Here is a 14,067-nt window from a genome sequence, read left to right as displayed (position 1 = left end):
CTCTCATTATTTGTAATTTTATTTTTTCATATAACTTTCAATAAAAACATATTAAATCATTATCCTAAACTATTTAAAAATTAATATAAATATTATTTTAACAACTAATAAAAACAAAAACTTCAAAATTTTTATTTAAAAAAAAAAAAAAAAAGAGGAGCTTTTTTGTAATTCAATTTGTAGCTACACATGGACCTAATTGGAATTTCGAAAACCACAGGGATGGTTTGTTTAATACATAAAAAAAAAAGGCGGAGCTACGTGTAAATATCGAATTTCCGTATATTTGTAATTTCCTCCCCTATATAAAGGGCAGTGGGCACAGACGAAGTCCTCGTCCCTGTAGTGCAGTAGCGCCTCCCCTTTGCATCTGCTCTTATCTCTTTCACCCGTGAAAGAGCAAATCAAATCGAATCGAATCGGATCGGAGGAGCGAAAGGGGGAGTGGATTGATCGGAAATTGGACAATGGGGAAAGGCGGGGCTATGAGCGACGGCGTGCTGAAGAAGATCGTGCTGTCGTACACGTACGTGGCGATATGGATCTTCCTGTCCTTCACCGTCATCGTCTACAACAAGTACATCCTGGATCGGAAGCTCTACAATTGGCCCTACCCGATTTCGCTCACCATGATCCACATGGGGTTCTGCTCGTCCCTGGCGTATCTCCTAGTCAAGGTCTTCAAGGCGGTAGATCCTGTGGTCATGTCTTGGGATCTGTACCTGAAATCGGTCGTCCCCATCGGCCTTTTGTACTCTCTCTCGCTCTGGCTTTCCAATTCGGCTTACATTTATCTCTCTGTCTCGTTTATACAAATGCTCAAGGCGCTGATGCCGGTCGCGGTGTACACGATCGGTGTCCTGTTTAAGAAGGAAGGGTTCAGATCGGAGACGATGGCGAACATGATCTCGATCTCGATTGGTGTGGGGATCGCGGCCTACGGCGAGGCGAAATTCGATACTTGGGGAGTTATTCTCCAATTAGGGGCGGTGGCTTTCGAGGCGACCAGGCTTGTGATGATTCAGATCTTGTTGACATCCAAGGGTATCACGCTTAACCCTATTACTTCTCTCTATTACGTTTCCCCTTGCTGCTTGGTTTTCCTGTTTGTGCCGTGGATCTTCGTCGAGTATCCCGTTCTGAGGGATACTTCAAGCTTCCACTTTGACTACGTGATTTTCGGAACCAATTCCCTCTGTGCATTCGCATTGAATCTCGCTGTGTTCCTACTTGTGGGGAAGACATCCGCTCTGACCATGAATGTGGCTGGTGTGGTCAAGGATTGGCTCTTGATCGCCTTCTCGTGGTCTGTCATTAGGGACACTGTGACTCCAATCAATCTTTTCGGATATGGACTGGCTTTCTTGGGCGTTGGTTATTACAACCACTCCAAATTGCGTGACCTAAAAGCCAAGGAGGCGCAGAAGAAATCTCAGCAGGCTGATGAGGAGGGTGCAGGGTTGTTGGAAGGGAGGGAAGGTGATAACAATGGAGGAACTAAGAAGAATGAGTCTCAGAACTGAACTGATTGGGCAGTGTTTCGTCTCCTGCAAGATGATTGCTTTTACTTGGATGAGGGCAATGGTGGCAAAGATGAAATCTTCTTGGGGATTGACGGATGGATGCGGCTGCGGCGCTTAGGATTATGGTTTTTGGTAGGCAGTGGTTAGGAGTTTCTAATATATATATATATATATGTTTGTTCGAATTTTACCTTTTTATGAACCTTGTTATTTCTTGGCCCCCGTCGTGTTTGGAACTTTGAGGCCGCCTGCGACTCAAAGTTCCGATCATGTGTTATGACCGGATGATGATTTGGGGCTGATGGTTCTTAGAGACGCTTGTGATACTATACTAGTATTTATTTTAAATATTTATTTGCAGGATAATGTGGTGTTTTGCTGGTATCACCTTATATTTATTTCATGTTCATATCATGCTGTAGTGTTCTTTTAGAACTTCATCATTTACTTGTTGTGCCATCTATTTTTCCAAACTATCTAATAATTCAAACGGTATTTTGTTGGTACAATGGTTCTTGATCCCTGTAATTGTTTTTCATGTTGAGCAAGTAGCTCGTGGATGATGTTAATTGTCCTTATGAGGTAGAGTGTGTAGTCATTAGTCAACTATTATAATTGGATCCAAGTCCATAAAGGTTTGGTGTGAAGGTAAGAAAAAAGTAATGTTACAAGATAGTCAATTCATTAGAAGAGAAAAGTAGCATTGAACAATACTGCAGAAAAGATACCTTTTCGTCTTTACCTCATGAAAATTGTTTTGAAGTTTTTCGTTCACTACCCATGTCTACTATAGAGAATTTGTACATGTTTCAAAGCCCTGTATAAATATTTGAATCCTCAAATCATACAATGTACATACAAGATCATTGGATCCATTCAATATGTTATTTCTAAACCAGATTAAACTACGATCTTTGATGGCGGCTGCACATTCATTTGCAACGTCTTCTGGACTCCAGGGAGTTTATAAATCAGTTCAGGTTATGTTGTCTTCTTCCTCTGAAACCATCTTGCACTTAATAGATAGAGCCCGAGGTTAACGAGGCTCAGCAAAGCTATGAACCCATAGAACAAATCCAGTCTGCCATGATTAATGTCGGAAGGAAGCCAATCATGCTTGTCTTGGGTTGCTTTCTTTACTATAGCAACCAGTGCACTGCTAAGGAAGAACCCGAATGAAATAGTTGTGAGGAATAGGCTAGTGCTCAGTGCTTTCATCCCTTTCGGTGACTCTGTTAGGAAGAAGGCAAGCTGCCCGGTGTACACGAAGCCTTCTCCTGCCCCGGCCAGCACAAACTGAGGGACTAATAAGAAGCCACTTATTGGCAGTGCTGGACCTGCGCTGTCGACGCCTATTGCAACATTCAATCTTCTAGTTTCAACTATGGCTGCCACTACCATTGCCAGGATGGAAATAAATAGGCCAACTCCCATCTTCTGTATACTTGTTAAGCCTGAAAGGAGTTGGAGAAAACATAGTTAAGGATATTATTCCTTTCCTTTCAAGCAACATTTTGTCTGAGAATGATTCGATAGATGTAAAGAAACAAGAATAAAGTTTGGACTGTAAATTGTGTACCAATTGTCCCTCCTGTCTTTTTGGAAATGCAGATGATTATACGATCATAAGTTCCGAGAGTTAGCAATATAGCTCCTATGAAGAATGCATTGAATGAGGCTCCCGGTATTTCAAACGATCCAATAGACCTCTTCATAGTGTTCGCTTGCAGGACAGCGTATGTAATCATCTGTGCATGAACAACATAAAACATAATTGTTGTCGCCCAAATCGGGAGTATTCTGGTCATCATTTTTACTTCCTCAACTTTTGTCACAGTGCAGAGTCTCCACAAATTAGTAGTTCCAGCTTCAATCAGTAACTCATCTTTGTCATCTTTGATGGCTGCCCTGTCCAAGCAACTGCAATGTTTGCAACAAGTTTCATCAAGTAATAAACAACTAAGAAGCTTCCCATCCCAACTACATAGGTTTGTACCTGAATTGCTTGCTGCGAGGTAATCTTGATTCTTCGGAATGATCATCGTGCAACTGTTGCTCGTCTGGTGGGACTTGTACCTTCCTTTTTCTTACAGCAGCCACCAAGACCTGCAAAATTTGAACAATGGGGCTTCCAAGACAGTTCTTGTATCTGTACCTTCTAGTGCCTGATAAAAATATTGCTACTGAAAGAAACATTATAGCAGTGCAGCTTCCATATCCCCAGACTCTAGCAACTCTATCTTGTAAATATATGAACACTGTGACTGCTAGAAGAGTCCCTATACTGATGAAAAAGTAGAACCTATTGAAGAAGTAAGTCATTTGAGCCATTTCCTTCTCGTTCTTTTGGTCAAACTGATCACTCCCAAAGCCTGAAACACTGCATTTTATTCCACCAATTCCAACCGCAATTGTGAAGATGGCTAAGAAGAAAACTCCCAGCTGAAGAGTATTGGCTTGTTTGCAGATGTTTGGCGATTGTAAAGGATTGCAAGGAGGTGGGTGCAAGGTGTGCACCACTGTTGAAATCGTTAACAAGCTTGATCCCTGCAGGAAGAAACCATATCACTAAACTGTGACTTCTGAGCATCCAATTTTGGTCATCTTTGATCAAGTGCTTACCAGGACATGAACGTTGGCGAATATTGCAATTGTCCAATATCTGCCCAAGTAAGAGTCGGCGAGGATCCCTCCGATCAGGCTTAAGAGGAAGGAGATTCCTCCCCAGTTTGTAACTATGGTGGATGATGTTGGACTTGACAGGTGCATCGTGCCGTGGAGGTAAGTGACAAGGTTAACAGCGATGGCCATTGTGGAGAGCCTTTCACACAGTTCAACAACTATACAAGATGCAAATAGACTACGTTAAGAACATACATGCAGGCTGCATATCAAACTTAAATCAATCCACGCCGAAATTCGATCTGGAAAATTGTGAAACTCCCACCCCCAAACAATCAACATCCAGTTTTGAAAATCCTGAACGTATTTTTTTCCATAAAATTAAAATTAATTACCAAAATTTCTTTGTTCTTCGTAGAAATATTCACCAATTGATTGAAGCGTGGCACCCAAGCTACAGTTCTAGGAATCAAATTCTCCACACTATCTCATCCACTTCCGATTATTCCAGTTATTAACCAAACCAGCAAAATACAGCACCATACAGTTCAATCAGAATCTCTTCCCCGAAACAAAAATAAAGCATCACAAACATTCATATAAGTCCTAAAACACTGAGAGGGGCGATTTCGATTTCATTATTCAATCGCAGAGAGAAGTTTGAAGCTACCTAAAATCGATGCCGCGGAGAGCCAGCCACCGGTGGACGACCTATCCGCCGGCGCACCTCTGTAATTCACAGCATCTGAGACGACAGCTTCAGCTTCCATATTGTTTCTGATCCTTGCCGGCCGTTACACAAATTGATGATAGATCCGGAAAAAAATTGAGGTGGTTGCAGTTTACGCCTGACTACTGGGCATGCAATAGACACTGTGACTCACCAATCACCGTATACCTATCCACTCTTGCGTAAATAGCGCTAATTACTAAGTATTTATTACCCATTCTGTTAGAAAAATAAAATAAAAATTAATTTTTATTCAAATATTTTTAGGAAAGTATCATGATATTTAATTTTTATTCTAATATTGTTAGGTAAGTATTTTGAATGAAAATTATTACATGTTCTTTTATATGTATGTATAATTTTTAAATAAAAATAATTATTTAATATAATATTTTGAATATAATATAAATATTATTATTTTTTTAGAAGAACAAGTATACATTAATACAATCGTGTAAAGAAAGAACAGTAGAATATAATATAAAGTAAAAATAACAAATTAGGACCAGAAGTCATGTGGAAATTGAAATTCGCAGAAGATAATATGTCCAATATTTTTTTTTTAATCTAAAAAGATTAAAAGATGCTATTTTGGGTGAAAGAATTTCAAAAGTGGAGAAAGAATTAAGGAACATATTATATTTTTAATAAAAATATCACATTGAAATATCATACTACTCTAAACTTGTATAGAACATATGAGATTATTTATTTAAATTATTAAATTATTTCAAAAATTAATAAAAAAGTAAAACTGAAACTTTCAAGACCATAATTATTTGTTAATTGATTGAAAATTCCAACGAACATTAATAATATTTTTTAACTTTATAAAATTTAACAGCATTTTCTGATTTAAGTATATAAAAAAGTCCTAAATTACATATTAAACTAAAGAAATTATTAAATGATATAAAGTGTATTTTTATTCTTAATTCTTATCATTAAATCATCATAGGGGTGGAAAGCAAAGTTATAATTAAGGATACTTTAGAAAATTGATGTTTAATGATGTGCCAACTGCCAAATAAATTTACTTGCCTAAGTGTAGGTTCAAACGTGTCGTATTGTAATTGGTTATATTTATACGATAGGTTCCTATGCTAATTTGTATTTGCCCAAATCAATATCCTATTTATTTTTTCAATAAGCAATAAAAAAAAAATAAAATACACATAATATATATTTTGTCTTAGACAATACTCCGTCACTCTTAGTACAATAATCTTGTTTATTATTTTTGTCTGTTCTAAAATAATAGTCTTTTTTTTCATAAATAATCATATCACCATAAAATTACCTCTACTTTTTTATTTTTATTACACAATTGTCGTAACTTTTTACACTAATATACACCTACAAGGGAAAAAAAAATTTTTATTCATACTTTTTATCATAGGTGGTTAGTTGGTGTATTGTATTTATATTTTATATTAATATATATGATGTATTATTTGTGTAATATTATGTAATATTTGTTAACACATTTGTGCTAAATTAAAATTCACTAACCATTGCGGATTATATATAATATTGCCAACAAATTTTAAAATTTCAAAATTCTTGAAGAATGTTCGATAATAGTAAAATATATTTAGTACTATCTCTGTCCCACATACCGTGTCTGCTACACTGTAGACACGGTATTTTAGAAGGGGTGTAATTAGTAGATAATTAAGAATGTATTAGTGAAAATAATTATCCTATAATATAAATAATTATAAATTAAAATTAAGATAACTAATTAGTTTAATTAAAATTTTAAAAAAAATAAAATTTAAAAATTTAAAATGAGATTAAAGTGTATAATCATTTTTAGAAAAGGGAAAATGACATGGTATGTGAGACGAACAAAAACGAAAACGTGGACATGATATATGGGACGGAGGAAGTATTATATATATGCTCTCTACACATGTTCGTAGTGTAGTTTATGACGTAGATGCAACGTTGAATGCCATTTTGCATACTTTTATTGAGTAGAAATAAGTGTATTGATAATAAAATATATATATATATATATAAAATAATATTTTATATTGAATTATTAATTTTTTAAATGAATAAAAAGTATATATATTACTTCTTCATTTTATTTTAAAGTATCATTTTTATTATTTTCGTCCGTCCTACTTCAAAGAATTCATTTTCTATTTTCGAAAAAGAAATGATACACTAATACTAAAAAATACTTAATTTTTTTACTTAAATTACAAATATACCATTACATATACAATTACTTTATATATAAAATTAAATAACAAAAATATCAAAACCTCTTACACATTTTTACTAATTAATAAGATATTATTACTTTTAAATTCTACAAAATTTCAAATGACCATTTTAAATAGACCGAAGTAAGTATATTATATTAATATGTAAATATTTTGTATTTGCTAATACTCTTCCGCCCTAATTCAATAGTCATATATATACTCTTTTTGTCTGTTATAAAATAATAGTTTAATTTTCATGAAAAAAAAAAAAGTTATATCATACTATAAAATAAAAAAGAAGTAGCCCATTGGTATATTTTTGTCATATAATAGTATACAAATAATAATAATAATAATAATAATAATAATAATAATAATAAATACAATTTTTATTTGACAAAAGTATTGCATTTTAAAAGTTAGATTGAACACTCCATATTATCTGATGGTGTGGGGAGTAAATTTGTACTTTAAAATTATAAGTTTAAACGTTAGGTAGAAAGTTTACCCAATAAGCACTTTCGGTTAAGTCTCTGATTTTTAAGTTATAAAAAAAAAAAAATGAGAATAAGTAAACAAATGAATAGAAATAAATATGTGATATACATAAATATTAAAGTGATGTTTTAAATATAAAATATTTTTGTTATAATATAATATTTTAAATAACAATAATTTAAAATATAATATCTTTTAGATGATTTTTCTTTAATGAATAATACTCCCTCAGTCCCAAACCAAACATCCTGCAATATTTTTAAAATAGAAAATAATTAATTATATTTAATCTTTACCCCACATCATTCAAATAAAAAAATAAAATATATATTTCTCTCTCTATCACATCACCTCATTTCTAAATTATCCTACTTACTTAGTACTATTAACTTAAAAATCCGTGTCAAAAGTAAATGTTGCATCTTGTTTGGGAGTGACAGAGTACAAAAACACAAGTAACATGAGCCTATTCATTTTATTATTTTATATAATTTATAAACGAAGGTACCATTAATGTGCATCGATCTCAAATGTTATTCAATTTTCTTCTTTTATTGCATTGTACAGGATTTATTATTCTATATAATAAATTCATATATTAATATGAACAATTTATAATATTGCTTCTATAATACACAAATTTAAGTAAAAAAGTGTTTAATATAATTTTTATGTTATAAATCTTAGCAATCCATATTTTATTAAATTCACCATTAGTCAGTTTGGAAATCATTTTAGTATTTTATACTTATAATTATATATTTAAGACAATTTTTTAAACAAAAAGAAAACAAATTTACAGTTCACATAAAAAAAATAAAATAAAAACAAAAAGATGCAAGAGTGATCAAAGTTTAATGCATAGTGTGAAGTAAATTTAAAATTCCTTAGGGATACATCACATGCATGCTTCCGTACAATTCTCCGATCAGCACTTATCCTCGCCGCCGCCGGCCTTCATCTGCACGGCGGCGGGCTTCGCCTTCTGCGGCTTGTACCAGGCGGCGCAGATGAGGTAAATCACCAGGTTAACGAGCCCCAGCACCGCCAGCAGCCAGTAGAACAAGTCGAGCCGGCCGTGGTTGATGTTGTCGGCAAGCCACCCCTCGCCGCCGCCGCCGGAAGTCACCTTCTTAACCACCGACACCAGAAAACTGCTGACGAAGAACCCTAGGGACAGCGTCGTCAGGAAGAGGCCGGTGCTCATCGTCTTCATCCCTTTCGGCGACTGCGTGATGAAGAAATCAAGCTGCCCGGTGTAGATGAACGCCTCGCCGGAACCGACCAGGAAGAACTGCGGGATCAGAAGGAAAACGCTGATCGGAAGAGACGATGATGACGCGTTCGTCGCCGATCTCGCCACGGAGAGCCTCTTCATCTCCGCGGCGGCCGCCGCCGCCATTCCGATCGTCGACAGAATTAGCCCGATCGCTATTCTTTGCAAGCTCGAGAAACCTGTAAACGGAATTAGAAGCTCAGAAACCGTAAAATCCCCAAATTGAAACCCTAAATTGGTTGAATGTAAATTATGTAATTACGTACCTTGTTTTCCTTTCCATTTGTTCCAGAGAGGCATGATGAGTCTGTCGTAGACGGCCAAGGTGATCAGAATCGCTCCGACGAAGAAGACGGTGAGGGAGCCGGCGGGGATTTGGAAGCTCCCCATGGATCTATTCATGGTGGAGGCTTGCTCCACGGAGAAGGTGATCATCTGTGCGTAGGTTGTCCAGAATATGATTGTGGTCGCCCATATCGGGAGCAGTCTCGCCATCATCTTCACTTCCTCCACCTTCGTTACCGAGCAAAGCTTCCATGGATTCGGCCCCGATCCCGCCATGTTCATACTGTGTAAATCGCCTTCTGCAACAATGGCCGCCTTGTCCAGGAACCTGCTCGTTCGAAGAAATTCAAATGGACCATTAATTCAATCTGCGTACAGAAGCATGCATATATATATATATATATAGATTTTTTATTAATTGCTTACTGGAATTGATCGGTGTGATGAATTCTGGAGGGCTCAGGAGCGTCCTCGTAGAGCATATCGACGTCGTAGGGAAGGGTGAGGTTTCGTTTCCTGACGGCGGCGGCAATGACCTGAAAGATCTGGACGATGGGGCTGCCGGAGCTTTTCTTGTAGCGGTAGCGTGGGGTGCCGGAGAAGAAGATGATTATGGCGAGGAACATAGCGATGGAGCAGATGCCATAGCCGACGCTCCTTCCAATTTCGTCCTGAATGTAGACGAGGACGGTGACCGCCGCCAAAGTGCCCATGCTGATGAAGAAGAAGAATCTGTGGAAGAAATAGGCCATCTGCGATTTCTCCTTCTCGTCCTTGTCGTCGAACTGATCGGTCCCGAACCCGGACACGCTCGACTTGAGGCCTCCCGTGCCCAAAGCAATGAGATACAGAGCAACGTACAGAATCCCCATCTGGAACCCGCTGGCTTCCTTGCAATCCGCGTCGTGCCGGCGGTGGCACGGCGGCGGCCGGAGCTGGGGGAGCTTAGTGGTCACGGCTAGCATGCCAGTTCCCTGAATGGTGTGAATTATGATGATTAGAGGTCTGTAATGGTAATGGTAATGGTAATGGTAATGGCGTGAATTAGTTGAGTTAGTAGAGTACCATGGTCTGGATGATGGCGAAGATGGCGATGGTCCTGTATCGGCCGAGGAAGGAGTCGGCGAGGAAGCCGCCGAGGAGGCAGAGGAGGAAGCAGGTGCCCATGAAGTCGGTGACGATGTTGGCGGAGGTGGAGCTGGGGAGATGCATCACCCCGCCCAAGTAGGTCACCAGGTTCACGGCAATGCCCATGGTCGAAAGCCTTTCGCAGATTTCGATCCCTGCAAATTGCAATTCATAAATTAAACACCACTTTACTTACTGATCATGGAATGGAATGGAGGCAAAAGGTAATTAGTGAAAAGGCCTCGCCTTAATCATGGTTTCCAACTAAATAAATTTCATTCAATCAATCAATCAAAATGGAATAACTGTGAATTTTCTTTTGGTTTGGTTTGGTCCCACCGATTATAGATTCATTCCACTCCCAAATGCAGAGTGGTGATGAGTTGTATGTTTCTTTTTACTGTTTTTTTTACATAAAAGTGATGAGTATATACCTAGCTACCACCTACACAAGGTAGCCCAGGCTACATGTTCTTACAGAAAACAATAAACCAACCAGTATTACAACAACCAGTATTGCAAGAAAGTTTTTTTTTTAAAAAAAAAAACAAAAAAGTATAGAGAATTGAGTAAAGAAGAGACCTAAAATGAGGGCGGCAGGCACCCAACCGCCAGTCTTGGTCCTATCGGCTGGAAAGCCTTTGTAATCCACAGCATCCGCCACTGTCAAACTCATCTTCGCCGCCTCACCTGCAGCCTGCAATATCAATCAATCAATCATAAGCCTGCTGTCCTAATTATGAATAGAATGATGATGATGATAATGGTGTATTTGCAGGGTTAGTCAACTACTAACCATAGATGGTAGGTAGGTTTTCTGCTTCTTGCTTGGTTGCTTTAATTGCTGTGTGGAATAAGGTTTGGTTTTCTCCTGGTGAGGCTCAACTCAACTCAAACTCAAGTGAGAAAACAAGAGATGATGAAGAAAGGATATGTAGAGAGAGAGAGAGAGAGAGAGAGCAGTTCTTTTTAGTTATTGTTATAGTGTGTGTTGATGGATGTATGAATGAGAATGAATGAGTGTTGTTTCTTCAATCCAACTCAGTCAGACAGACTTGGATGTTATTGTTGGCCTCACAAATGGTCTCTATTTATAGAGGGAGGGAGGGAGGCAGGGCCAATGCAGTACAGAACACAACAGCAAATAATAAGAGTCTTTTAGTGCTGGACCAGAAATGCACAGAAAGAGACATCATTATTGCTTTTACATACATATATTCACCTAGCTAGCTTATTAGTCCTACCCCTTTTTTTTTTTTTTGTAAATGGAGGCTTCTGGGACTACTATATATACCCTTTTCATCTTTTTACCAGAAGATACTCTCATATTATTATTTATTAATAAATAATCAAGAAAAAACAAAACAATGAAAATTGTGATAAAAAAGCGATCTGGATTTGCTGGAGTGGGAAGTTGAGAATGGTGAGTGAGTGAGGAATAATATTGGGAATCTCGAACATGGTATGCTAATCATAATCATCTCAGATATATATATATATATACATAATGCATTAATGCCCCCTTTCTATCTCTGTCCTCTCTACATGTGTATGTAGAGTAGAACAGTATCGTCCTCCTCGCCATATTTCTTGGTCCTCGTGAGCTTCTCTTCTCTGCTCTTAGTGCTTTTGTTGCCCCACAGGAGGTTGCCCACCTTTCATTTCGAATTTGTTTTTCTCATCCTTTATTTGCATATGTGGCACATAAATAATATTAATTTTGGCCAAAACACATCAGGAACCATAGGTATATATACAAGATATACACTATACACAAATACTACAATATATATATATATATATGATGGTATGCTGCAGCAGCTGGTCCATCTTCAACAAGTGTCACATTCACTGAAGGTGGTCTTTGCCGACCAAGCAATACATGGATATATACATACATATATATATATTAATTATTATTATTGATATGCACAGTACTGCAGAGATAGGACCCCCCCCCCCCCCCCCCCCCCCCAAAGAAACTGAATTGAGTTTGGAGTAATATATCATTCAACGTTTCTATTTAATTTTAGCAAGATTCGATTCACAGATATAAGATTATGAAGCAGAACTATATATATATATATATATATATTAATTGTATTAATAAAGCAGAACTACTATTAGACATGCATGCATTTGTAATAATTAATATATATATATATATAAAGGCTACAGATCAGTTCAATACATGCATAATACCTCACCACAAGTACAAATCTAGCTACTGCAGCTATAATTCACTCATCATCTTCATTTCCTTTTATTTTATTTTATTTTTAATTGGACAGTAATAATTAAGTATTTAACAAGATCATAATTCAATAAAAGAATTGTTTGTATCCTTTTATGTTACTACTTAATTTTCCCCATCTAGGGTTTTCAATTGATTATATTTGTTTTCTGCTCATTCTTGTCTTCGATTCCATTCTCTCAACTCTCTCATCTTCCCTTAAAATTTTGAACATAACTTTACGATCACAAATTTATCATAAGAGGAGCAGTGGCTAAATCTTAACGTGACTTATGGATTAATTTTATTTATTTATAATGGATTAAATTAAATGTAGCATTTTATATGTAGGTTGACGAAGGTGGGTGAATAAAAGAAGTCTCAAAAGGCAATAGTTAAAAATACTAACACGTTACATGTGTGACAATAGTCGCCAGTGATTGTGCAGATCTTCGGGGGGGGCCCACTTCCAAAGATTGAGGTGCATGGTTGCCCTTAATTAATTAATTAATTAATTGAACTTTTAATTTGATTATTAATTAAAGTCGATCGGGTGCAAAACCACATTTGCTGGTTCACTTTATCAGATTTTTGTATCTGCCAAACTACATACTGTTTAATTAATTTCTGCCCACTCATCCTCAATCATTAAGTCTACGATTAATTAATTAATATATATAATTTTTTAAAAAAAAAAAAATTTACAAGAATATATGGGTGATTATTATGTAATTGGCAACTTTCAAGGGCTGGTAGTACCTACTAGCACAAGTTGCTATCAGATATTCCAGCCCTCTTTCAGCCAACCCCATAGTGCCACAAATACACAACATACCTATTATATTATATTATATTATATATGTTGGTGTACACTTTGGGTGTTTTTTTGAAATATATATATATATATATATATTAAAGAGAAGAGAGTTTTAGTTAATTAATTGTGTTGTGACCATCTTATATATAATCTAGGTTATATTGTCTGGTCCGTAAGAAATACCTGGTCTCATGGAGAGTGAACTTGTAATGGCAAGGTCATAGATGTTTACTTATTATTATTATTATTATTATTATTATTATTATTATTATTATTATCTATCCATTATTTAATTAAGGGCACATGATTCAGGTAAGTGCTATAATAGGACCTGTTATGAACTTTGACCTTAATTAGACAAAAGTTATGAAACCCATTTTAGATCCTCATAGTGCTATGCAGTCAATTTTCCATGTGGGAACTCATTAAAAGATTAAAATATATAAATATAGCCTAACAAATGAAAGGATCGAAACATTAACAAATTACCATAGAGAATACATTAAAATTATACCAAGGATTAGAAATTTGTGTATACAACTATTGTTACAAAAATACCCTTTATTGTTGCAGCAGACTCCTTCTGTTCTGTCTATTGAGTCGTTGAGTCCCTTGTATAGTTGGTGATAGGTTTAGTGTAGGTTGTGTGTTGTTTGTTTTTTGTTTAATCTTAACTAGCCATAGCCATAGGCAAGTATCTGATACATACAAGAGTTATAACCAGTGAACAATACCA

The 14,067-nt window shown here is 36.2% G+C and overlaps 3 protein-coding genes across 3 annotated transcripts; 1 reads left to right on the top strand and 2 right to left on the bottom strand.

Annotated features, from left to right (window-relative positions):
* Nucleotides 1-320: 320 nt before the first annotated feature.
* Nucleotides 321-1,937, top strand: LOC127251795 (probable sugar phosphate/phosphate translocator At5g25400). Its single transcript, XM_051275666.1, has one exon. The coding sequence runs from the start codon at nucleotides 468-470 to the stop codon at nucleotides 1,521-1,523; it is 1,056 nt and encodes a 351-aa protein (XP_051131623.1). The 5' UTR covers nucleotides 321-467; the 3' UTR covers nucleotides 1,524-1,937.
* A 265-nt stretch (nucleotides 1,938-2,202) lies between these two features.
* Nucleotides 2,203-5,049, bottom strand: LOC127251794 (protein NRT1/ PTR FAMILY 6.2-like). Its single transcript, XM_051275665.1, has 5 exons — nucleotides 4,816-5,049; nucleotides 4,146-4,363; nucleotides 3,520-4,070; nucleotides 3,103-3,443; nucleotides 2,203-2,977 (listed from the first exon to the last, which is right to left on the bottom strand). The coding sequence occupies exons 1-5, from the start codon at nucleotides 4,913-4,915 to the stop codon at nucleotides 2,505-2,507; spliced, it is 1,683 nt and encodes a 560-aa protein (XP_051131622.1). The 5' UTR covers nucleotides 4,916-5,049; the 3' UTR covers nucleotides 2,203-2,504.
* Nucleotides 5,050-8,309: 3,260 nt separating this feature from the next.
* On the bottom strand, nucleotides 8,310-11,359 carry LOC127252125 (protein NRT1/ PTR FAMILY 6.2-like). Its single transcript, XM_051276166.1, has 6 exons — nucleotides 11,078-11,359; nucleotides 10,864-10,978; nucleotides 10,219-10,436; nucleotides 9,580-10,127; nucleotides 9,135-9,481; nucleotides 8,310-9,047 (listed from the first exon to the last, which is right to left on the bottom strand). The coding sequence occupies exons 1-6, from the start codon at nucleotides 11,078-11,080 to the stop codon at nucleotides 8,521-8,523; spliced, it is 1,758 nt and encodes a 585-aa protein (XP_051132123.1). The 5' UTR covers nucleotides 11,081-11,359; the 3' UTR covers nucleotides 8,310-8,520.
* Nucleotides 11,360-14,067: the final 2,708 nt, after the last annotated feature.

The sequence above is a fragment of the Andrographis paniculata genome, unplaced genomic scaffold (genome assembly GCF_009805555.1).
Source record: "Andrographis paniculata isolate CXL003 unplaced genomic scaffold, ASM980555v1 Contig45END, whole genome shotgun sequence".
Taxonomy (NCBI): domain Eukaryota; kingdom Viridiplantae; phylum Streptophyta; class Magnoliopsida; order Lamiales; family Acanthaceae; genus Andrographis; species Andrographis paniculata.
The sequence above is the reverse complement of the archived record's forward strand: the minus strand, read 5'-3'. Positions and strand labels throughout refer to the sequence as shown.

What these genes read in the sequence shown, in the direction of transcription:
- LOC127251795 (XM_051275666.1), top strand. Translation starts at nt 468, where the DNA reads ATGGGGAAAGGCGGGGCTATGAGCGACGGCGTGCTGAAGAAGATCGTG.
- LOC127251794 (XM_051275665.1), bottom strand. Translation starts at nt 4,915, where the DNA reads ATGGAAGCTGAAGCTGTCGTCTCAGATGCTGTGAATTACAGAGGTGCG. An exon ending in TCGCCAACGTTCATGTCCTG is followed by an intron (nt 4,071 to 4,145) that starts GTAAGCACTTGA and finishes TTCTTCCTGCAG; the next exon opens with GGATCAAGCTTGTTAACGAT. An exon ending in CCTCGCAGCAAGCAATTCAG is followed by an intron (nt 3,444 to 3,519) that starts GTACAAACCTAT and finishes CAAACATTGCAG; the next exon opens with TTGCTTGGACAGGGCAGCCA.
- LOC127252125 (XM_051276166.1), bottom strand. An exon ending in GCCTGCCGCCCTCATTTTAG is followed by an intron (nt 10,437 to 10,863) that starts GTCTCTTCTTTA and finishes TGCAATTTGCAG; the next exon opens with GGATCGAAATCTGCGAAAGG. An exon ending in CAAATGGAAAGGAAAACAAG is followed by an intron (nt 9,048 to 9,134) that starts GTACGTAATTAC and finishes TTCCGTTTACAG; the next exon opens with GTTTCTCGAGCTTGCAAAGA.